This window comes from Dendrobium catenatum, unplaced genomic scaffold (genome assembly GCF_001605985.2).
Source record: "Dendrobium catenatum unplaced genomic scaffold, ASM160598v2 fragScaff_scaffold_231, whole genome shotgun sequence".
NCBI lineage: Eukaryota > Viridiplantae > Streptophyta > Magnoliopsida > Asparagales > Orchidaceae > Dendrobium > Dendrobium catenatum.
In genome coordinates this window covers 5116214-5139837 of record NW_021318693.1, presented here as the reverse complement: position 1 = coordinate 5139837, position 23624 = coordinate 5116214, and the positions used below count along the sequence as shown (strand labels likewise).

The following is a 23624-nucleotide window of genomic DNA, read 5'->3' as shown; positions in this document are numbered from 1 at the left end:
CAATTAACAAATTAACTAAAAGTCTGAAAGTGTCAAAGTCTCAAGCTGGCGCCTGGCGAGTGGCGAGCTCCTTTTTGTCTTTCACCCTTTACATTTACATAATTTAACCTGTAAGGCTGCAAAAGAAAAAACAAATGAAAGCAACAATTTGTTGACTACTAGCACCCTAGAAGGCTAGCAACGAAAGGCTTGTCGTAGACTCAGGATGAACCTAGCAAAGAAACATCATCTGCAACAAGAACAGAAAATATGTCATTCAAAGTTACAAATTGATAAGTTTCTATTCAATTAAATAGTATCTGCTCAAACCAAACCAATTTATAACTCGGTTGCATCTAACTGAGCGTCGCAACTGATGCATAACTTCACCAAGTTCTTCATCATCACCTTATAATTTATAAACCTCAAGAACAATAGAACACTATAACAGCCAACACTCAGCAGCAAGCAAAAATTCCACATATATCAGCATTCAGCACTTCATCAGCTGCAAGCTGTAGCTCAGATTCTCATTTCTCAGTTCTCACAGCCCAATAACAGCAAAACATATATCGCTCAGAGGCTCAGAACACTAATATCAGATTCTCACTTCTCAGTTCTCTGTTCTCAGAATCTCAGAGCCCAAAACATTCAAATAACATCAACAATATGAACACGACAGCGACCAATAAGGCAATAACATCAAAACAAATTACTATACAAGGTTAACAATTAAATTCCAACTGTCCAACTACTCCAACACTAACAGTCCAACTCCAACATCGGCAACACCAATACACCATTATACGTTTATACCAAGTTACCAACAACAGTTATACCGGCACCAGTTATAGTTATACCAACAGTTATACCGGCATTCAACAACACCAACACCGGCTATTAGAAAATTAACATAAAGCAGAGAAGAAGAAATTAATCAAAACAATGACAGAATACAGATAAAGCCACCAACGGTCAGCAGCAGCAAGCTTAACATTAACAACATAAAGCAGTGAAGAATAAAAACCAGATTGTCTCAGACTCTTAGTTCTCACTTCTCAACATAGAACACTACACCAATATCTCAGAATAAATTAGAACACTAGAACAATGTCTCAAAACTCAAAAAGGTTAAGACTTAAGATGCTGAATTCACTTACTCTTTAGGGTTGATCGTTTGAGTTCTGTCGAATTGAAAACCCATTATATCATCTGTCACCGCATCAAGCTCTAGATCTTTTGTATCTACTACAAAAGAAACAATATGAATTTGTTACCTTTTATAGTTCTAGTTATACACTTATACACTAAATTCAATAAAGTAACAATTGTTACCTTGATCACCAAACAACCAATCTTTTGTGCATACCAACGCTTCCACAATATCATGTTTCAATGCACTTCGATATTGGTCGAGAACTCGACCACTATTGTTAAAAGTACTTTCAGATGCCACAGTGGAAATCAGTATGCACAAAACATCACGAGCCATTCTTAAGACTTGAGGAAACCTGAACTGGTTAATTTCCAATAATGTAAAATATCTAACTCAGAATTCCTATCCAACTTGGGATCATCCAAGTAACTTTCAAGCTCTGACTTTTTAGGCATTGTTACTTCTACTTGAAAAGAATCATAATCATGTGCAAAATTTCAAGAAAATAAAATCTCCCTTCTCTCTAGATCAAAAATAAAATGTTAAGAATTAAATGGAAAAGTAGAACAATATAACCTGAAGGAATTGTGATTTGAGAATTGTTGATGAATTAGAAATTGAAGAAGTCCTTTGTGTTAATGATTGGGATGTTTGTGATTCAGGGGTTGAGATTTCCTTAGTGGTTGTTGCGTAGCAAGAAAATAAATTCTCCAAATTATCCTAAACCTTTTCAAGCTCGGCCATGTAATCCCCCACATACAATTTCTTGTAACACCACTCGATAAAGTTAAATTTATATCTTGGGTCAAGAATTACAACTATTGCTAAAATTACACTGAATTCTGACCAATACTTCTCAAATTTGGCAATCATACCAACAGTCATTTTTTTTATATAATCAGGCCCACAAGACATTTCATACTTCAATGCGGCATATGCAGTTGAGATACATGGAAAATACAGATTAGCAGTAAAGTACTTAGATCCAGAAATTGAATTAGTGATTTCATAGAAGGGTGCCAAAAACTTGCAAATGTTTATCATTTTTTCCCACTCATCATTTGTAGGCAGTGGTGTACTTGGATCTAGAAATTGAATTAGTGATTTCATAGAAGGGTGCCAAAAACTTGCAAATGTTTATCATTTTTCTCACTCAACATTTGTAGGGAAACACTTGTAGTTGGAGTCACCCAACTCTAAATACATAAAAGCACGTCTGAAGTAAATTTCACTTTCCAACATAATAAAAGTTTAATTCCATCTAGTTGGTACGTCTTGCCTTAGCCCTTTGTTATCTGCAAGATAACTCATAATAAAAGTTGAATTCCATCTAATTGGTACGTCTTGCCTTAGGCCTTTGTTATCTACAAGAAAACTTTGACTCACACATTCAAGAAACTTTTGTTTTCTTGATTGAGAACCCTTGACATATTTAATGCTCTCACGCACCTTCATAACAGATGAATCAATTTCTTTGAAACCTTCCTGCACAATAAGATTTATAATATGTGTACAACACCTGATATGGAAAAACTGACCATTGCATAAAAGACCATTTTTCAAATTCAAATGGTTTTCGTAGAAAATCAACGAAAATAGTATTTGCAGAAGCATTGTCTAAAGTGATGCTAAAAAGCTTGCTATCAAGTTTCCATTCAACCAAAAATTGATGAAGTTTCTCAAATAATGCTAGTCCATCATGTGGAGGTGGCATGAAACCAAAATTTATCACTTTTTTCTGCAACCTCCAGTTATTATTAACAAAATGTGCAGTCAAGCAAATAAAATCGTCTGTGTTGATGGAAGTCCATATATCAGAAGTTAAAGATACTCTACCCTTACAACTACATAGAAGGACTTCGATTTGAACTTTTTCCTTATTAAACATCTTCTTGCAATCATTTCTTGCCGTATTTCTAGAAATAAACTGTAAATAAGGCCGTAAGTAACGAAGTAATGTCCTTAAACCTTCCCACTCCACACACTGAAATGGTAAATCATGCTTGACTATACATGCAGTAAATAAGCAACGAAATTCTTCATAATCAAATTTATTTGCAATCATCGACATAGAAGTGCTTGAGTTACTTTGAAGTATAAGTTGACCAATATCTTGAGACTTTTTCTTACAGTTTTGCAAGTGGCGTCTTAAATTTCCTAACCATGTTTACTATCACATAAGTATGTTGCACCACATTTCTTACATTTGCAACGATGTTTGCCATCATCTGCAAGTGGCAACATTTCAAAATGACCCCATACCGTAGAAGTCAACTTCCTCTTCTTTCTATGAACACTTCCCTCATCTATTGGAATAGGATTGTTCAACTCATCACTATCACATTCCACTTCATTATTAGCAGGAGCATGCACATGATTATTATGCTCAGAATGATTACTCGCAACAATTGTATTAGAATCCTGCATCTAAACATAAAAACACAAAATTGTACTCATAACATCAACAACATGCATCAATAACTCATAACACTTGATCCCTATGATTAGATAGTATGATAATATCAAATAAGCAAAAATGTATTGCAAAATTTCATCCTATTCTCCATATTCCAATATTCCATAATAACATAAGCAATTAAGCATCAACTTATTCAACAGTAGTACAATACATGAATACAGCATTACAGGAATACAGGCTTACAGCAACAGCAACCCGACAACTCCAAGAGGCCCAAGCGACCAAGCCGTAATCTCAACATAATGAACATGTGGAAAACTGTAATATTATAACACTAAACTACACTCTAACAGTATAACAGAAGGAAGAAGAAGAACTTATAAGAATAAAATGTGCAGCATACTCCAGAAAAGTCGGCCATGGCACTTATACTCATAACTCATAAGAAAGAAGAAGAACTTATAAGAATAAAATGTGCAGCATACTCCAAAAAACCCATCACAGTTTCGCATGACTGATGACTCACACCGAACAAATTAGGGCAAAATGAAAGAACAAATCCTCCATAAAAAATAAAGAAATCTAAAATAGAAATCAAAACAACCGACCACCATCACACCGACACTTCAAATAATTAAGAGTTATTCAAGATATTACCAACCTTTGCAAGTCGCAACTGAGAAATGGAGAAAGGAAGAGGATTCAAGGAAGAATTCTGAAGCCAGATGTTTCAGAAGATCAGAAGAAGTCCTCCTCGATTCCACGCCTCCACGGCTCCACCCCAATGCCAGAGCGTGAGAGCGAGGAGAAACCGAGAAATGAAACCCTAGAACCGTCTCAAATCTCGAACTCGCGGGCTCGGCCACGGATTTTATTAAAACGAGTAAACGCGTTATATGCTTCGCGGGTTATTCGGGTCGACTCGCGGGTTGACGGTTTGACCCAAACCCGATCCGAATATATAAACGGGTCAAATCCTTAAACCCGAACCCGAATTTTTCGGGTCGGGTTCAGGTCGGGTTAGCGGGTCGGGTCAGGAATTGACAACCCTACCTGTACTATAGAACTGTACATAGTAAGTAAGAGAGTGGAACTAGTATTTCCTAACATAAAAGCTATGAGCACTAAGTGATAAAATGAACTAGAGGAGGATAGCAATTATGATGCACCGCATGCCTTATGGTTTGAAGTAATGAATTATTAAAAAAAATTTCCTGCACTTGTGTTCTTGAAGCTTATGTGAGAGCTTGAGAGAGAGAGTAATAGAGCTTGGTGGAGCCTAGGATAGGCCACCCGTCATACCCAACAGTCACCACCGGTGGCTCTTGGTTCTCCTCCTATTTCCCTCCCTTCCCTTACCTCCACCACCGGCCAATCCTTCTCCTCACCCGAGCCCTCATCCCCACTCAAAACTCATGGCCCAATCCCCTACCCAAGCACCTAGGCTGTCGGCCCCAATCCCCTAGCCGCCAACCGGCCCGTCCCATCTCCTCCCTCCATTGCCCCTTTGTCCTCTTGAGTTTCCTAATTGGATGTGATTTAATTTGGGATGATTTGAATTTCAATTCCTTTAAATTTGAATTCAAAAATCTTTCCTAAAATCATCCATCTATTTTAGAAAAGTATTCATTTTGGGATTTAATTTGAAATTCAAATACAATTGGATTTCAAATAAACCTTTCCTAAATCAAAATCTAATTTAAGAAACCTCAATTGCTTGCATTAAATCCCTCCCAAGCCCATCTTGCCACCAGCCCCCCTATTAAAGTCAATTAGGATTTATTTCCTAATCATCTAACCTCCACTTGGAAACAATTCTAATTGCTCCCACCATCCACTTGGCCGAAATTTTCAACTCCCATAATTCCTCCAAATTATTTCCTAAACGAATTAATTGATTTAGGAAATCAATTCCTCCTTCCCCCTCATCCCGCCGCCCCCTTCCTCCCTATTCTCTCTAGCCGCCCCTCTCTCTCAACTCCCTCACTCTCCACTTAATTCTCTACGAGACTTAGGTATTGGATTCTTGTTCTTAGGGTCTTTTCTTTGACTCTCAAAATCTGAAATTTAATTTCAGATTTTGACAGGGACACGTTCTTCGCTACGCCTCTCGTTCCCGTGGACGAGAAACTTCTTTCTCTCCCCAATAGTGAAGAAGACGCATCCCTCGGAAGAATCATCTCCTAGCGCCTATGAATGGCGGATCCAGAAACTGAGTACGGTTTAACTTGGGACGAATACGGCTTCACCGACATCCTACGATCAACTTTCTTCGACGTGAATCCAAGCATTGATCATACCGTCAAAGACTACTTGGAGGTCGGAGCGTATTCTGGACACCTTAGTGGAAGCAATCGACGAGTATTTCGAAGGCGTTGAGTGGAGGATCTCCATCACTCCTTAACGAAAGGTTCTCTTTTCTCCTTTCATTATATCTCTTTAAATCTAACTTCTCTGGGCTTTGATTGCAGTCACAACGGACAACTCTTTACTGCTCATGCTAAAGCTTAGTAAACGTAGGGTTTGAGTGCACCTTTATGCTTACTAGCTCTTATTGTTAGATTAGAGATTTTCTTGAAACTACTACTTGCCATTGTGTTGTTTTCTATTTTATTTTGGAATCTTCGAATCTCTTGCCACGTGATTTAGCCTAAGCGGGTGTGACCCCTCATTTGTTAATTTTGTTATTTTGAACTGCTACCAGTATTGTTCTACAATTATTCTAATCAAGAGTTGTGCAAATTCCATATGAATTAAAGCATTTCATATTTAGTCCTACATCATCTGGTATCAGAGCATGGTATGCTCTTGCATGTTTTAGGATTCCTGATAGTTTCCTTTTCTGCATGTCTTCCTTGCACTGTTGTCATTTAGAAGACTATTAGGTTGCTGCCCTGTTTGTTTCTACTATCATTTTGCATCACATTTTTGTGTTTTACTCATATTAATTGCTGCCCTTTACATCCTAGTCTTGTTAGGAGTCCCGTAGCAACTTCCAATGGACCCAGAACAACTAGGAAGGACCTTAGACTTGTTGGTAGGTCAAATGAACAATATTAGCCAGCAACTTTAGGAAAACCAAGCAGATCTAGCTGAACTTTGTAGGAAGACCACTAAGAGGTTTGACACGTTGGAGTGAGCTAAAGAGAACCCGACTCCCTACACCCTACCTAGACCACCTTCTATGTATGGGGATGAGACTTACTCGGATGAGAGGCAACATCGTGCCAATCATCGAGCTCCCTACCACAGACATGACCCACGTCATGATCCAGATTTGGATGAGAGGCAACACCGTGCCAATCATCGAGCACCCTACCACGGACATGACCCACGACATGATCTTGATGCCCCACTTATGAAAAATATTAAGGTTGATGCTCCTACCTTTGATGGCACACTCGATCCCCAGCTCTTCCTGGACTGGGTTAAGGATATGGACAATTTCTTTAAGTGGTATGACATATCTGAGGCTAGGAAGGTTAGCTTTGCGGAGATGAAACTCACGGGTAGGGCGAGTCAAGTTTGGGCCAACTTAGAGAGCCTTAGGGAAGCTAGGAATGATTACCCCATTGTTGATTGGTCGTCCATGAAGCAGGAACTCAAGCAGAAGTACTTGCCTTCGTCGTACTTCCCCCGACTATTGGACAGGTGGAATAGGCTGACCCAAGGCAACAAACCAGTGAAGGAGTACATCGCCTCTTTCGATGACTTCTTGATTCATTGCAAAGGGGAGACCTCTACCACCCCCGTGCAAATCTTATCTATGTTTTTGTACCGGGTTGCGAGAGGATCTTCGCAATGAGTTGTTTGCCGGAGCGTCACTACACTGGAAAATGCCTGTAGCTTAGTGTTTGATCTAGAGGAGACCCGTTCACAACACCCGAGTCGTTCACATGACTCTAGACCCTCCTACATATCAGCCAATAGTTCCACCCCACACACTCTTGCTACCTGACCCACTCCTGGGAGCATGACCCGACCACCCACGAGTCCACATGCACCTAGATCTGAATTTAGAAGCAAACCTCCCACCTCGAATGCCCCTCGGTCCAGTCCCGGGACCAAGTGCTTTCGATGTCAGGGGTATGGGCATATCGCTTCTCAGTGCTCCAGTCCTTAAAAAGTCTCGATCATCGAGGAGATCACTGAGGACGATCTCGAGCCCGAGGTTGATCAGATCCACCAAGTCGAGGAAGAAAGTGAATACTTCGAGGAGGATGACGACACTGTAGTCCTCCATTACCTTCAGAAATTGGATACCTCTCTCATATGCGTGGTGAGATGCGCGCTATCCCACCCGACACCCACGGATGACTGGGGTAGGACCTCGATTTTTCACACATACACCAAGATCAAAAACAAAAACTGCAAAGTCATCGTGGATAGTGGTAGATGCGTCAATACTGTTTCCTCCATCATGGTATCCTAGTTAGGTATGTCTGTCGTTCCTCACCCCAACCCGTATAAGATAGCGTGGGTCAACTCCACTACCTTGGAGGTGAATGAACGAAGCCACGTGCCCATCTCCTTTGCCACTTATAAGGAGAATGTCTGGTGCGATGTGTTGATGATGAATGTTGGACAAATCTTGTTAGGTCGTCCCTGGATCTATGATAACGATGTCCACATTTTTTGGGCGTTCGAACACCTGCGTATTCGAACATGCGGGCAAAAAGATTAAGCTTTTGCCATCGCAGCCACGGGTTACGGATGACATGAAATCCAGGCCAGTCAAATCTAAGAAAGGAGTGAACCTTGTCACCGCCAAGGTTCTAACTGCTGAGATTGCTCAAGGCGCCCCTCTTTACACCTTAGTAGGCCGTGAGATTCCCACTGAATCTGACAAGCCCATTCCTCAGGAAGTGCAGCCTATCACATTTAGTATGCTGATGTCTCTCCCGATGATCTTCTAGATCAGTTACCACCTCTTAGAGACATTCCGCAAGCCATAGACTTCGTCCCTAGAGCCTCCCTCCCGAACCTGCCACACTATTGCATGAACCCCACGGAGCATGCCGAACTTAAGAAGCAACTGCAATTGAGCTAGGAGAGCTGACCGCCGGCTGAGAGCATCCGCAACAACATTTTGGGCACCTGTTTTAAGTTTTAAAATGAATAAAATTTTTTGCAAAAATAAAATTCACCTGGCATGCATGCGATTGACGTGCTTTTGATTGTTGATATACTGCAACGCCTTGTGATCGCTGCACAGGACAAAGTCTGGTGCAATAAATAGTACTCCCACTGCTTCAAGGCTCTTACAACGGCATATAGCTCCTGCTCATAGACGATCCACCTTTGACGAGCTACGCACAATTTTTACTGAAGAACTCTACTGGCCGATTCTCCTGACTTAAGACAACTCCTATGCCAGTTTGTGCCCACCAAAGTTTGTGACTCAAAGTATGAAAAATAACATCATAAAGAAAGAAGATGTCTAGTTTGTGCCCACCAATTATTCTAGAACAACCCAAACAACATGAGTCATCAACGGGAATGGGAGCCAAATCCCTCTTTACCATCATCCTCTCCTCCACTACGCCAATCCCCAAACTAGTATTACACTCACCTTCCTTTAGACCCCACATCGCCACCCTCACACTTTAAATTTAGCATGCACACACATCCAATAAGTGATGGTAAAAAATAAGGAAAAGAGCAATAAAAAATGACAGAAAAATATTTAACTCGAATGCTTTACCTTAATACTAGCTTGATTTGCTGCCAAAGTAATGCCACTGGGGGGACTGCGAACATTGAAACCAACTATGGATGCACCACAAGCTTGAGCTAAATCAACATCAGATTGAGAAATAGGCCCAACGCCAACATGGAGGACATTTACAAAAACCTAGAGTAGAAAATATAATCAGAATGGACAGTAAAGTATCAGATATTCTGAATAACTATGTGTTGTTTCAATTGCTTCTAAAAATTTTAATATGGCAATACTGGAATTATCTTTCCTATCATATGCATCAAGAAAATTTTAAATAAAGCTTTTAAACTAAAACATTTTCAAACGTAAATTTCTAATAAGCCATGTGATTTAGGGTTTAGGGGGTTTATTTGTATAGAAAGAAACAACTTAGTAAATTGGATCGCACACTTAAACTAGGCGGTAAAACTAAAAAACTAAATGACAAGGGAAGCACTCATAAATGATAAAGTAGAAAAAAATAGACTTAAGTTGACTTCAGCATCTACACAATGAAAGGTGGAAGATGCACCCATAAAATACGATTAGATTAAAAGTTTTTTTTTTTTAAAGTTTACCACATAACATGTCTAGCAGAGAGCAAAATGGCATTCAATGTAGAACGAAAATCTTATGGAATACTTTAAAAAAAAAATAGAGGATTCATTAAGCCAACCATAATATACGAATAAGTAAAATATAATATAATCCAGCTAAGTACTACCACACTCGAAACATGGAATTCAACAAATAATCAAAGAATAAATTCTCCTATGTAGTCTAAGCAGGAAATTGGATGCTTGTCACCCAAAAAAGCAATAAATCAATTAGTCAACATGCAAAATTCTGAGAATTATGAAAATACATTACATTACAAATTTGTATCAACACGTCCTTGGACAAGCTAATATTTTCACAGTGAAGTACCTGGGCACTATTTAGACTTCTTAACGCATCGGTTACTGCTTGCACAGTACCTTGCACATCAGCTTTTACCACCATAGGCAGCTCAACCCTTGAAGTTGAAGGTGTCTCTTCTGATGTATCTTCAATTTCAATTCTCTCTTCACTAGCCTTCAGAAGTCTATCTTTCTCCAGTTTCTTCTTCCTTCCATTGCTAAGCATCCTAGCTCTCTCCTCAGAATCCACAACCACAACATCATCACCAGCCATTGGAAGCCCCTTCAATCCTTCAATCTCAACTGGCATGGCGGGCCTTCCAGATGAAGTTGCCCTCCCCAACATATCCCTGATGGACCGTATTCTTCCCCACTCTGATCCAACAACAATGTATTGCCCGCATGCCAAGGTCCCAGATTTTACAATTGCTGTAGCCAAAGGTCCACGACCTCTGTCAAGCCTTGCTTCTACTACATAAGCTTGGGAAGGACCATCGATCCTCGCCTTCAAATCCATTATCTCAGCCTGAAGTAGCAGAGCCTCTTCTAATTTATCCAATCCGAGTTTGGTTTTGGCAGAAACCTGGACGACCTGAACATCACCTCCCAGGTCCTCGAGCAGTAATCCCTCAGTACCAAGTTGGATTCTGACCCGCTCGGGATCGGCTGACGGTTTATCACACTTATTTATAGCTACTACAATTGGAACATTGGCCACCTGGGCATGGGCCATTGCTTCCAGTGTCTGTGGCATGACGCCATCATCTGCTGCTACAACAAGTACAACAATATCTGTCACAGCAGCACCTCTTGCACGCATGGCACTAAATGCGGCGTGCCCAGGAGTATCAAGAAATGTGATCGATGCTCCTGATGGCATCTCCACAACAAACGCACCAAGGTGCTGGGTGATTCCACCAGCTTCCTTGGCCGCAACAGATGTTTGGCGCAAAGCATCTAAAAGTGAAGTCTTACCATGATCAACATGGCCCATAACAGTTACAACAGCTGGCCTTGGTTGAAGCACTGCACCTTCATCAGAGTGTTGCCTTCTAACATTGACACCCACTTCCTGCAATACAGCCAATATGCATATCATTAAGCTATGTATTTTAAGAAAAATAATACAACTGAAAATTTAAGAGTGATGTGATAGGAAATACTTGAGTTCGCAAGTAACCCTAAGGTAATACTTGAGTTCACAAGCAACCCTTAACCCAAATCGGTGATCAAACAGCGAGAATACTGCTGTCCACAGCAGGAAAACAGCAGAAATCTGCTGTTTACAGCAGAAAAACAGTACAATCCAGGGGAAATCTGAGAGAAAAAACTCAAGTAGAGACTTGTATTCCACTAAAAGATGAAGTAAAATAGCAAAGATACAATTGTTCTTCAATTCGAGAGGAATAACAACTCTCCAAATCTCCGGCAACGCCAAGAGCCCAAAGCAAAAGAACCCTAGATCTCATATCTCATTCAAATTCCAGATAATCTTAATTCCCTCCTAGCGTGGGAGCAGACGCAACATTACTCCCCTCCCAAAAACTCATCTTGTCCTCAAGGTGAAAAAAAGGAAATTGATCTTTCACACTTTCAAATGGTTCCCAAGTCGCGTCGAAATCAGGGAGATCCTTCCATCGAATCAGCACTTCCTTATTGCCCTCTTTATCTGATCTTACCCCTATAATCTCCAAGGGTTCTAAAGTCACTTCCAACTCCATCATTGATGCTGGTAACTCTGCACTAACTGCATGCTCTCCTAGAGCTCTCCTCAGTTGTGTCACATGGAACACCAAATGTATGGTAGCGGAGGCGGGTAACTTCAGACGCTACGCCACAGCACCAATCTTCCCCAAGATCTCATAAGGACTAAAAAACCTTGGAGCCAGTTTCTTGTTCCGCCTGTTAGCCATTGATTTCTGCCTATAGGGCCTTATCTTCAAAAACACCTTCTCCCCCACTTCAAACTGCATGTCCCTCCTGTGTGAGTCCGCCTACTTCATAATTTGTTGCGCCCTCAGCAGATGTTTCTTTAACTCCTCTAGCACCTTGTCCCTTTCTTCCAGATAATGCTCCACTGAAGAAATCGGTGTACTTCCTCTCCCATAGTGTAATAGGTGTGGGGGGTCCCTTCCATATAGTACTTTAAATAGAGTCATATGAGAGGCAGAATGGTACGATGTATTATACCAATATTCAGCCCACGGCAACCACTTTGCCCACAACCGCGGTGTTTCAAAAGCAAAAAAACTCAAATAGATTTCCAAACTTCTATTTACCACCTCAGTTTGTCACTCTGTCTGTGGATGGTAGGCGGTGCTTCTTTTTAGGACAGTGTCCTGCATCCTGAACAGCTCCCTCCAAAATTGGCTTTGGAACACTTTGTCACGATCAGACACAATCGATTCAGGAATCCCATGCAGTCTCACGACCTCCCTGATGAATGTTGCTGCTACTGACACTGCGGTGTAAGGATGTCGTAAGAGGATGAAGTGTGAATATTTGCTAAGTCTTTCAACCACCACTATGATGACCGTGAATCCTTCTGATCTTGGTAAGTCGTCGATGAAATCCATGGACACTTCCTCCCAAACTCTGTTTGGAAGTGTCAAAGGTTGTAGTAATCGTCCTGGAGCCATGACCATGTATTTGTTTCTCTAGCACACTTCACACCTCGCCACCATCTCCTCAACATCTTTAAGCATCCCCTTCCAGTAGAGCTCAGCTGCTAGCCTCATGTATGTCTTATGAACTCCTGAATGGCCTCCAACTGCGCTGCCATGGAACTCCTGCAACAAGTTGGGAATATATATGGAGGTTCGTGGCATCACAAACCTCCCTTGATACAATAGTCTCTCCCCATCAATACAGTAACTAGGATGGCTACTCTTGTCTTTCCTTAGATCTTTCCTGATCTTTTTCATTTCTTCATTCAGCATGCTTTCTTCCTTGATGGCCCCCCAGTCGACAATCAGGGGAACAGACACGGCTAATTCCTAGAGTTCCCTGACACATCTGGATAAGGCGTCGAACACCTTATTTTCCACCCCTGGTCGATACTAGATCTCAAAGTCATAGCCCAAAAGTTTTGACATCCACCTTTGATGTTCCTCGATCACCATCCGTTGTTCCAATAAGTATTTCAAACTCCTCTAGTCCGTATGAACAATGAAGTGCCTTCCCAAAAGATAAAAGCGTCATTTCTAAATGGCTAAGACGATGGCCATCAGCTCTCTCTCATATACTGACTTCAATCGAGCCCTGGTCGATAGCACCTGACTGACATAAGCTACGGGTCTGTGATCTTGCATCAACACTGCTCCCAAGTCATACCCTGATGCATCAATCTCCACTATAAAATTCTGGCTGAAATCTGGAAGTGCTAACACTGGAATCGTCGTCATGGCTTTTTTTCAATCTCTCAAAAGCATGTGTTGCCCCCTCTCCCCACAAAAATTTGTCCTTCTTCAATTGCTCAGTCAAAGGCCATGCGATGGTACTGTATCCCTTCACAAACCTCCTGTAGTAACCAGTCAGACCTAGGAAACTCCTCAACTCCCTTATGTTCCTAGGCATTGGCCATTTCTGCATTGTCTCAATCTTGAACTGGTCGGCTGCCACTCCCTCAGGAGACATCACATGTCCCAAATATTTCACCCTAAATTGGGCGAAACTGCACTTCTTTAGATTAGCTTTTAGATGATGATCTTGTAGGATCTTAAGAATCTCCTTCAAATGCTCCAAGTGCTCCTTCTCAGTTTTGTTGTACACCAAAATGTCATCAAAAAAGACCAGCACAAACTTCCTAAGGTGCTGTCGGAACACTCTGTTCATCAAGGACTGAAAAGTAGCATGGGCGATAGTGAGCCCAAATGGTATCACCAAGAACCTGTAATGCCCCTCGTGCGTCATGAAGGCCGTATTCCGAATATCCTCCTTCATTCTAATTTGGTGGTAGCCTGACTTCAGATCCATCTAAGAAAACACTACTGCTCCGTGCAACTCATCTAGTAACTCATCAATCACCGGAATAGGAACTTATCCGGTACTATCTCCTTGTTCAAAGCCCTGTAATCCACGCAAAACCTCCAACTCTCATCCTTCTTTTTGACTAGTAAGACAGGGCTAGATAAAGGACTCACGCTGGGTCTGACTACACCTGCCTCCAACATCTCCCTGATCAACTTCTCGATTTCATCTTTTTGAATCTAGGGGTAGCGATAAGGTCGGACACTAATTGGTGACACCCCATCTTTCAAAAGGATTGCATGCTCCTGCTCTCTGGTTGGTGGTAAGCCCTGAGGTAGCTGGAACATCTCCCTGAACTGTTGTATGAGCGATTGCACCACCAGTGGAATGTCTCCCTCATCCCCCACACTCACCCTCTCCAAGCACTGCAGCTCCACCAGATATCCACCTCCCACCTCCTGTATGGATCTGATCATGGATTTGAAAAATACCCCAACCTTGGTCAGCCCAGCATCACCCTGAATCATTCTCCTTCCTCCCATCACCAGTTCCATCCTCAATGTCCCCCAATTGATATTGGTCTCCCCCAATATTTGCAGCCACTTTATCCCTAGGATGACGTCAGTACTCCCCAATTTCAAGCGAAGGAAGTCCTCCCTCACCTGGATCCCCTGAATCTTCAACACTATCCCTTTACAAACTCCTCTACCCATTTCCACCTTTATCGTGTCCATCATCACCCCATAGCCTCCTGTATCCACTAACTCCATCCCCAACAACTCAACGATCTGGTTGGAAATGAAATTGCGAGTTGCCCCACTGTCAATCAACAGTCAACTATCTCTCCTTTCACTTTCATAGTGTCACTCGGAGTGAATCTCACTACAGAGTTCAGAGAGACTTCTGTCACATCCAGGTGCATATTCTCCTCCTCTTCAGATCTGCTCCCACCTCCCTCGTCTTCCTCATCTTCACAGACAAGGAGAACCTGAAGAGTTCGGTCGTTGCACCTATGCCACGGAATGTACTTCTCATCACATCTAAAGCACAACCCCTTTGTCCTCTTATCTTGCATCTCCTTATCTGTCAGCTTTTTGAATTGTCCCTTGTTTCCCCCTCCTCCAGTTTTCTCCTTTGGCACTTCCTTCAGACTCCCTGGTACTGCCCCATTTGATGGTAAGAAAGTAGTAGTCATCCTGTATGACCCCCCTGAATAGTTTCCTCGAGTCCCTCTTTCTGATTTCTTTTTATCTTCCACCAAGTGCGTCAGCTCCATAGCCTTCCCAAGATTCCTCGACTCAGCACCCTGACCGATGTCTGTATCTCCGGTTTCAGCCCCTTAATAAAATTCCCTTCTAGGGCTGACTCTGAAATGTGATCCAATCTACTAGCCAAGTACTCAAATTTGTCCCGGTAGTTTTTCACAGTCCCCTCCTGAGTCAATGCAAAGAATTGCTCATAGAAGTCTACTCCCCCATCGGCTCAGAAACGCTCCAATAAGCAATCTTTTAACTCTCTCCAGCTTTAGATGGGCTCCCTCCTGTCACGCCATTGATACCATGCCAAGGCTTTTCCTTCCAAACACAAATCCGCCGTTGTCAGCTTCTCTTCCTCTATCAACCCGTTGACAGCAAAGTATCGCTCCACCTTGTAGATCCAGCCATGGTCGTCTTCACCCTCAAAGATGGGCATCTTCAGCTTCCTCACCCGTGGGTCTTCCCCGTTTCCCCTGAATCCTCCATAACCTCTCATTCTTCGAAGAGGATGTGCTCCCCAACTGTCACGATCTTCCCTCCGGCGATTATACCCGAACCCCTCATCGTATTCCCCTCTCCTCCCTTCAAAATCAGCACCCCGGCGGTGAAATTCTTCCCTTCTCCCGACGAAATCAGCACATCTCCGGTCATTTTCCAAACTCATCTCTTCTCTAGAAAGTGGTTCTAGAGGTAACATGTCGTCATCTCCCTCAATGATCTCCACTTCCGAATTTCTCCTCCCCCAAAACAGGTTCGGATTCCCTCCTACACCATGGCCTCTGATAGTCTCTCTTGCTTCCGATGTCGTAGGATTGGTCTTCAACTCCAACAGTTTCTTCAGCATTTCTTCCATCACTGTGAATTTCCCCTCTATCCTTTCATTGTTGGAGGTAATTTGGGTTTGAAAGTCAAAGAACTTTCCCTCCAATTCTGATTTTAGTTGACTGATCTCACCTTCCAAGACCTCTACCTTCTTCCCGGCCATCTCTCTTCCCACGGATCACAAAGATCTTCTTTCGGTTGTCAAAAACCCGCTGAAATTTCCGAATTTTAGCCGCCGAGAAAGTCCCAAATCGATGCTCTGATACCAATTTGATAGGAAATACTTGAGTTCGCAAGTAACCCTTAGGTAATACTTGAGTTCGCCATCAACCCTAACCCAAATTGGTGATCAAACAGCGAAAATACTGCTGTCCACAGCAGGAAAACAGCAGAAATATGTTGTTTACAACAAGAAAAAACCACAATCTAGGGGAAATCTAAGAGAAAAAAACTCAAGTAGAGACTTGTATTCCACTAAAATATGAAGTAAAATAGCAAAAATACAACTGTTCTTCAATTTGAGAGAAAGAACAATTCTCCAAATCTCCGGCAAAACCAAGAACCCAAAGCAAAAGAACCCTAGATCTCAAATCTCATTCAAATTCCAGATAATCCTAATTCCCTCCTGGGCCGGCGTGGGAGCAGGCATAACATGATGTTATACAGATGTAATCAGGCATCAACTAAAAATTTGTAGTTCTCATTAATTCTTTGCAAGTCCATTAGAATGGCAGAATTCATATGAGGAAGTTAAACTTTTAAAAAAGTGATCTAAAGAATGGTAGATCTTAAGAATTGTCTTGTCTCTACTTCTATGAGTCAGCTTTATGCATCATTTTTCTCCATTCATTCCTTTTTGACTGGTGATTAATATGAGATTTTAATTCTAATTTGTGCAAATATTTTTGTACGAACTTCTAACCATGCTATATTTTGATTTTTACAACAATTTAAAGACCATAATGCAACATGGGAGCACACATAGAATCAATCTTGCTGACACAATCTACAGTACTGAAAGGGGCTTCACACCGAAGTGGTGGTCCAACAAATCAACAAAAGTACAAGCAACCCTCATCAAAAGATGAAAAAATGACTTTCAAAGCAAGTTCTTTAAGAACATCATATTCTCTCCCATATGCCCGTGGATTGGACCATGCACGTCATGATGTGCAAGCACGCAACCTTAGAAAACACTAAATAAGCAAGGGGTATTTTCAACAAAAATCACTAGTGTATAGGTCTGGCAAGTCATGTTGGGGCTTAAATTATAGGGAAGGCTCAAGAATGAGACTCACAATCTCGAGGGTAAGATGGGCCTCCAAATGGGGCTTATAACCAGTGGTTTAAATATTAGATTCAACATAAAAAAGATGAAATCCTAATCAAATTGGGTTCAAATCAAATTCATATCGACCCAAAATTTGTAACTTAATTGATAGAATGAATTGATTCTTCCGTCGGTGTTTCTTTTCATTAAAAAGTCAAATTTGATAGCATTTCTTTTCTTATCTTTTCACATCAATGTGTGCAAACTGGATTCTGTCCAATTAATTTTGATATGACACTGGCCATTAAGGAATCAAACGTTTATATAGTTAGATTGAGACCTGTTCAATTTTAGAGTAGGGGTGATTGAAATTTTCAATATGTTTAATGAAAAAGTCAAATTCATGCTAACTCTATTCAAGTCATGTCATATTTATGTTAAATGCAAATTCTATACCCCTACTTACAACTCTGCGATGTGAGCCAAAAAAAAACCAAGTTATGAGAACTAAGTGTTGGGTTTACAACCCTAGATGCAAAGACACTTGAAGGTAGGTTTTACAACTTTGATTAGAGTTCTGCAAACGATGATTGTTGTATGGTCCATGTTGGTTTCATATAAATGCAAATTCTATACCCCTACTTACAACTCTGCGATGTGAGCCAAAAAAAACCAAGTTATGAGAACTAAGTGTTGGGTTTACAACCCTAGATGCAAAGACACTTGAAGGTTGGTTTTACAACTTTGATTAGAGTTCTGCAAACGATGATTATTGTATGGGTCATGTTGGTTTCATATCAGCCCAACAATGTTGGCAGAACTTACAAGCCTAATATAAGACTGCCCATATTGAGTATAGCTTGTTGATTAAATGACTGTTAAGGTCCAATGTAAATATAATATAAAATATTTTTGTGAAGAACGAACAAGTGTCACTAGGTCTCAGAGAACACCATGCAAATCAATGCATCTCATCCGAACACTAGAAGGCTTTTGCAACTCCTAATAAAATTGGGAATTGGAGATTTCGTATCATCTTATAAAGTGAGAGCCTCTTCCCTCTTCTTGCTAAGCCAAGGATAAACTATGTTGGTTCATTTATGCATGCAGTTTAAAAATTGGCTAATGTGTCGAGCAATTTTAAAATATCACATTATTAATAGGTATCTTGTCCTTGATATAAATTCAAAGAAGGTGAGATCTAATGTTGAGAATTTTTTTATATTAAATGAATATTCTAAGAATATTTAAGACCGGTGATAGATTTAGTCTGTACACCAAGGACACAAAGACAAACTAGAGGTTCCATCATTATCAAGAAACATGACGGTGACCTAATGATGTGAATCAAGTAGGAGTTGCTTGCGGAAATTAAGATGATAATTAAATAAAGCGTTACCACCACAAAGTTATCACCAATAAAATAAAGGATTAAATAAATTCTAGGTAGTCAACTTGCTTAGGCGAAGATATGCTTTGAGATAACCAAACAATTCAAACAACATCCAGTGATAAAGAAATACTTAAATGCTCATAAAAAAATCCGACGCTTAATAATGAGAAAATTCACCTCGAGCACCTTCTCACTCATTCACTCTTAGCTTTAGCAGCGGAGAAAGAACCATACAAGGATGGAGAGCACCACTACGGAGAAGGAGATGAAGGTCTTCGTTACCGGAGAGGTAGCCGCCGATGAAGGTGGTGGTGGATGGCGTCCGGTGATTGTCCAAACGTAGTCTTGGAATTGGCCGTCGATGACGTGCACAAGGGTGGGGAGGATTCGATCCAAGTATCATTCAACTGTGTCGTCGTGGTCAAACTCCACGTCGAAGAATGGAGATCGAAGAACGTGGATGTTTCCGTAGGCGTCGAATACGAGCCCACCTTCAAGTTCTGGATCACCCATTCATAGTGGGATTGAATGGGAAGAAGAAATAGAGAGGTGGAGGAGCTTGCCGTGAGCTAGGGAGAGGGACGGGTGATGGAGCCGTGACCTTGGAAGGAGGAGGAGGGATGCCGTCGGTGGAGTGGGGAGGAGAAGGGGGCGGATGAGCTATGAGTTGGGATTTGGAGGGAGATCTTGTTTTGAGAAAATCTGAATTTGAATTTCAGATTTTCTTTGATTAGAGTGAGAGATTATTTGCAATTAAAATCTCCCTAAATTAGGCTAGAGAGAGGAGCGGCTGCTAGGGGGAATTAATTGGCTAATTAAAATAGGCTTAAGTGGCAAGTGGAGAGAGAAACGGCTAAGAGGGGTGGCCGGCCAAGCAAGGAGAGGAAAAAGGGGAATTGTGACTAATGGCCGGGTGTATGGGGGTGTGGTGGGGAAGAAGAATACAGGAAAATAAAGATAAGGCCAAGAGCTCACCTATATGGGCTGTTGGGTATTCCTGTGTGAGCCTATCCTAGGTCTCCTCTCATTCTCTCAAGCTCTCAAGCAAGAAGAATGAAAATTTCAGAAATTTTATTAATCAAACATTCACCTCATACAAAGTAGAAGACTCTTTATATAGGTCTCATCAAAAGAAAAATAACATGACTCAAATGCCCAAAGGGCTACAACAATAACTAAACATCCATAAGGGCAAAATAGTAAACTGAAAACTGCAATTAAAAGATACATGGAAAACATCAGAAATATAAGCTCATAATCGTAGCCGTCGATCTACGATTCCTTCGCTGGTAGATCTGCCTAAAATGTCTGTCGTTGACCTCATCATTCTCCCCAGGTGGGAGAAAACTCGACCCTGTCGAGTGAGTATCTCTGGCGCTCTCGTACAACTCTAAGAGATCTGGGTCTAGGATCTATAGCTCCTCTCGATCAATCCATGTGTCCTCTGTCGGTGGGGTCCCTTTCTAGTGCACTAAGTACCTTTGGCATCCTCCTTCCTTCATGGAAATGATCTCATCATCCAGTATGGCTTCTATTTTCTCCGCATTGGGTAAGTGGGGCAATTTGGGGAGTGGAGGTAGGCTAGGGATCTCACCAGATAGGTTCACACAAGGCTCATTTGTAAGTGGATTATGGGGGTTAAACTCTGGTCCCTCAAAGGTTACTAAATCTTCTATATTAAAGGTAGAATTGATGTTATTTAGGGAGGTCCAGCACGTAAGCATTACTATTTATCTTAGAAATTATTTTGAACGGTCTGGCGCTTCTTGCATGCAATTTCTTCGTGGATCCGGGAGGAAAATGCTCCGAATGGATTCGCATCATCACAAAGTCTCCAACTTCGAATTCTTTAAACCTTTTCTTTTGATCAGCAATTAATTTGTAGCTGGCGTTGCTTTGCTCAATTTTCATTTTAATTTCTTTATGCAACTCCTGAAGGTGGGATGCAAATGCAGATGCTGACTCTGACGCTCTAAACCTAGGACTCATGGGAAGTAAATCTATAAGTTGTCTGGGTTGGTATCCGTACACGATTTCGGCAGGACTAAGGCCAGTGGTTCTATTGACGGAGTTGTTGTAAGAAAATTCAGCAATAGGAAGCTTGGAATCCCAATCCCTTATGTTTTCCCCTACCAAAGTCCTTAGAAGGTTTCCTAGACTTCTGTTAACCACTTCGGTTTACCCATCGGTTTGGGGGTGGAAGGCTGTTGAAAATTGGAGTTTTGTACCCATTTTGTGCCATAGGGTTTTCCAGAAATAGCTTGTAAACTTGACATCCCTATCGGAAATGATGGTCTTAGGCAAGCCATGAAGTCTAACGATCTCATCAAAATAGAGCTTAGCAATTCGGGAGGCATCAAAAGTTTTAGAGCATGGGAGGAAATGGGCCATTTTCGAAAAACGGCCGACAACTACACAAATCAAATCATGCTTTCTCACAGTCTTTAGTAAACCAAGAACAAAATCCATACTCACATCCTGCCATGTGCAATTAGGTACGGGAAGTAGGGTTCCGTATTCTGCTTGCGTTGCTTAGCGAGTTGACAGGTGTGGCACCTCCTTAAAAGTCTACTAACATCACGCTTTAAATTAGGCCAGTAGAATCGGTTTTCTAGGGCAACAATGGTCTTGGATTGTCCAAAGTGACCAGCTAATCCACCGGCGTGCAACTCCCAAAACAAGATACTCTCTAAGGGACGTTCTAGGAATACAGAGTTTCTGGGCCTTAAATAAGCATCCATCTTCAATTAAGAAATCATCAATGATTCGGTCATGCCCAGGAGTCAACAAAGTGTAAATCTCACGAAAATCAGGGCAATCCTTATAGTCTTCTCTGATATGTTTGAATCCCACAACTTCCATTCTCATTTCTCTAGTGGCCATTATCCGACGACTCAAAGCATCTGTTGCTTTATTCTCAGCCCCGGCCTTATGTCTAATCGTGTAAGCGTATTCTTGGAGGAATTCGACCCAACGGCCATGCCGAGCATTGAGTTTCTTTTGAGAATTAATATATCGCAAAACCTCATGATCCGAAAAGATAACAAATTCCTGAGGCAGGAGGTAGTGTTGCCAATACCTAATAGATTGAATGATAGCATAAAATTCCTTGTCGTAGGTGGAGTACCATTGCCTGGTCTCATTCAGCTTCTCGCTAAAGTAAGCGACTGGGTGTCCCTCTTGTGATAGGACTCCACCTATGCCAATCCCTGACGCGTCACAGGTTACCTTGAAAACTTTAGAAAAATCCGGTAATCTCATTACAGGGGCTTCCATCATTCGTCTCTTAATTTCCTCAAATGCCTTAGTTGCGAGTATAGTCCAATGAAATTCTCCTTTCTTAAGGCAGTCCGTTATTGGTGCTACGATGATGCTAAAATTTCTAATAAACCTCCGATAAACTGTAGTCAATCTGTGAAAACTAAAATCTCTAATGTTCTTGGGTTCGGGCCACTCATTTATAGCTCTTACCTTTTCTGGGTCTGCAGATATCCCTTGATTGGATATGATAAATCCAAGAAAAGTCACACTATTGGTGAGGAATTTACATTTGGCAGGATTAGCAAACAGCTGTTCTTTCCTCAGAACTTCACACACTAGTGTTAGAAGATCGAGATGTTGATTCACCGAAGTGCTATAGATCAAAACGTCATCAAAATAAACTACTACAAATCTTCCTAAAAAGGGTCTGAGAACTTGAGTCATGACTCTCATAAAAGTACTTGGAGCGTTACTCAAACCAAAAGGCATTACAGTCCACTCGTAACGTTCATCTTTCATTTTGAACGCAGTTTTCCATTCATCTCCCGTACGGATTCTAATCTGATGGTAACCACTCTTAAGATCAATCTTAGAAAAGAGGGTGGCTCCGGTCATCATGTCTAACATGTCGTCCAATCGGAGAATAGGGAATCTATACTTGACAGTAATCTTGTTGATAGCGCGGCTATCGACACACATTCACCAAGAGCCGTCCTTCTTGGGAGTTAGCAGTGCAGGGACAGCACACGGGCTAAGGCTCTCTTTGATGAATCCTCGTTGCAAGAGTTCATCTACTTGTTTCTTCAGTTCAGCATGTTCAGTTGGGTTCATATGGTAATGAGGAAGGTTTGGTAAGGAAGCTCCGGGTACTAGGTCTATTACGTGTTGAATGTCCCTAAGGGGTGGGAGTTGGTTGGGTAAGTCTTACGGGAAGACATCAACGAAAGCTTCCAAAAGAGGTTTAATCTCCTCGGGGACAGGTTCCACCTTGTCATCATTAACTTCCCTAGCTACCAGGGTGTACATGGGGAATCCTTGGTTAAATTCCATATCCATTTCTTTGGCAGTCACAAGGTGCAGGCCTTTACTGGTTTTAGGGGTAGCAGTCTTATCTTCATCATTATTGTTCTTTGGTTGGGAGGGAATAAGTTTAATCTTTTTACCGTTATGTTCAAATACCTGCGTATTTGTCCTCCCATAAATATGGACGTCATTGTCAAAAAGCCACGGACGCCCAAGGATGATCTGGCCAACATCCATAGCCAAAACGTCACACCAAATCTTTTCTTGATACCCAGCAAATGTTATAAGTATGAGGCTCCGATCCTTAATTTCAATTGTCGTTGAGTTAATCCAAGCAACTTTATAGGGATTTGGGTGGGGTGTTGCCTTGATATTAAGCTTGGAAATCATGGCGGAGGAGACGGCATTAATGCAACTTCCATTGTCTATGATGACTTTACAACTCTTGTCTCCTATCTTGGTAAAAGTGTGGAAAA

At 41.5% G+C, this 23624-nt stretch overlaps 1 protein-coding gene across 6 annotated transcripts in view; it reads right to left on the bottom strand.

Annotated features, from left to right (window-relative positions):
• LOC110097516 (translation initiation factor IF-2) overlaps positions 1-23624 on the bottom strand; it is a 49782-nt gene that overhangs the window by 4436 nt on the left and 21722 nt on the right. For all 6 annotated transcript variants that reach the window (XM_020823921.2, XM_020823940.2, XM_020823930.2 and 3 more), the window contains 2 exons: positions 10183-11226; positions 9259-9408 (listed from right to left, as the gene is read on the bottom strand). In XM_020823921.2, coding sequence (XP_020679580.1) covers positions 9259-9408; positions 10183-11226 — 1194 coding nt within the window. The remainder of the gene's footprint in view (positions 1-9258; positions 9409-10182; positions 11227-23624) is intronic.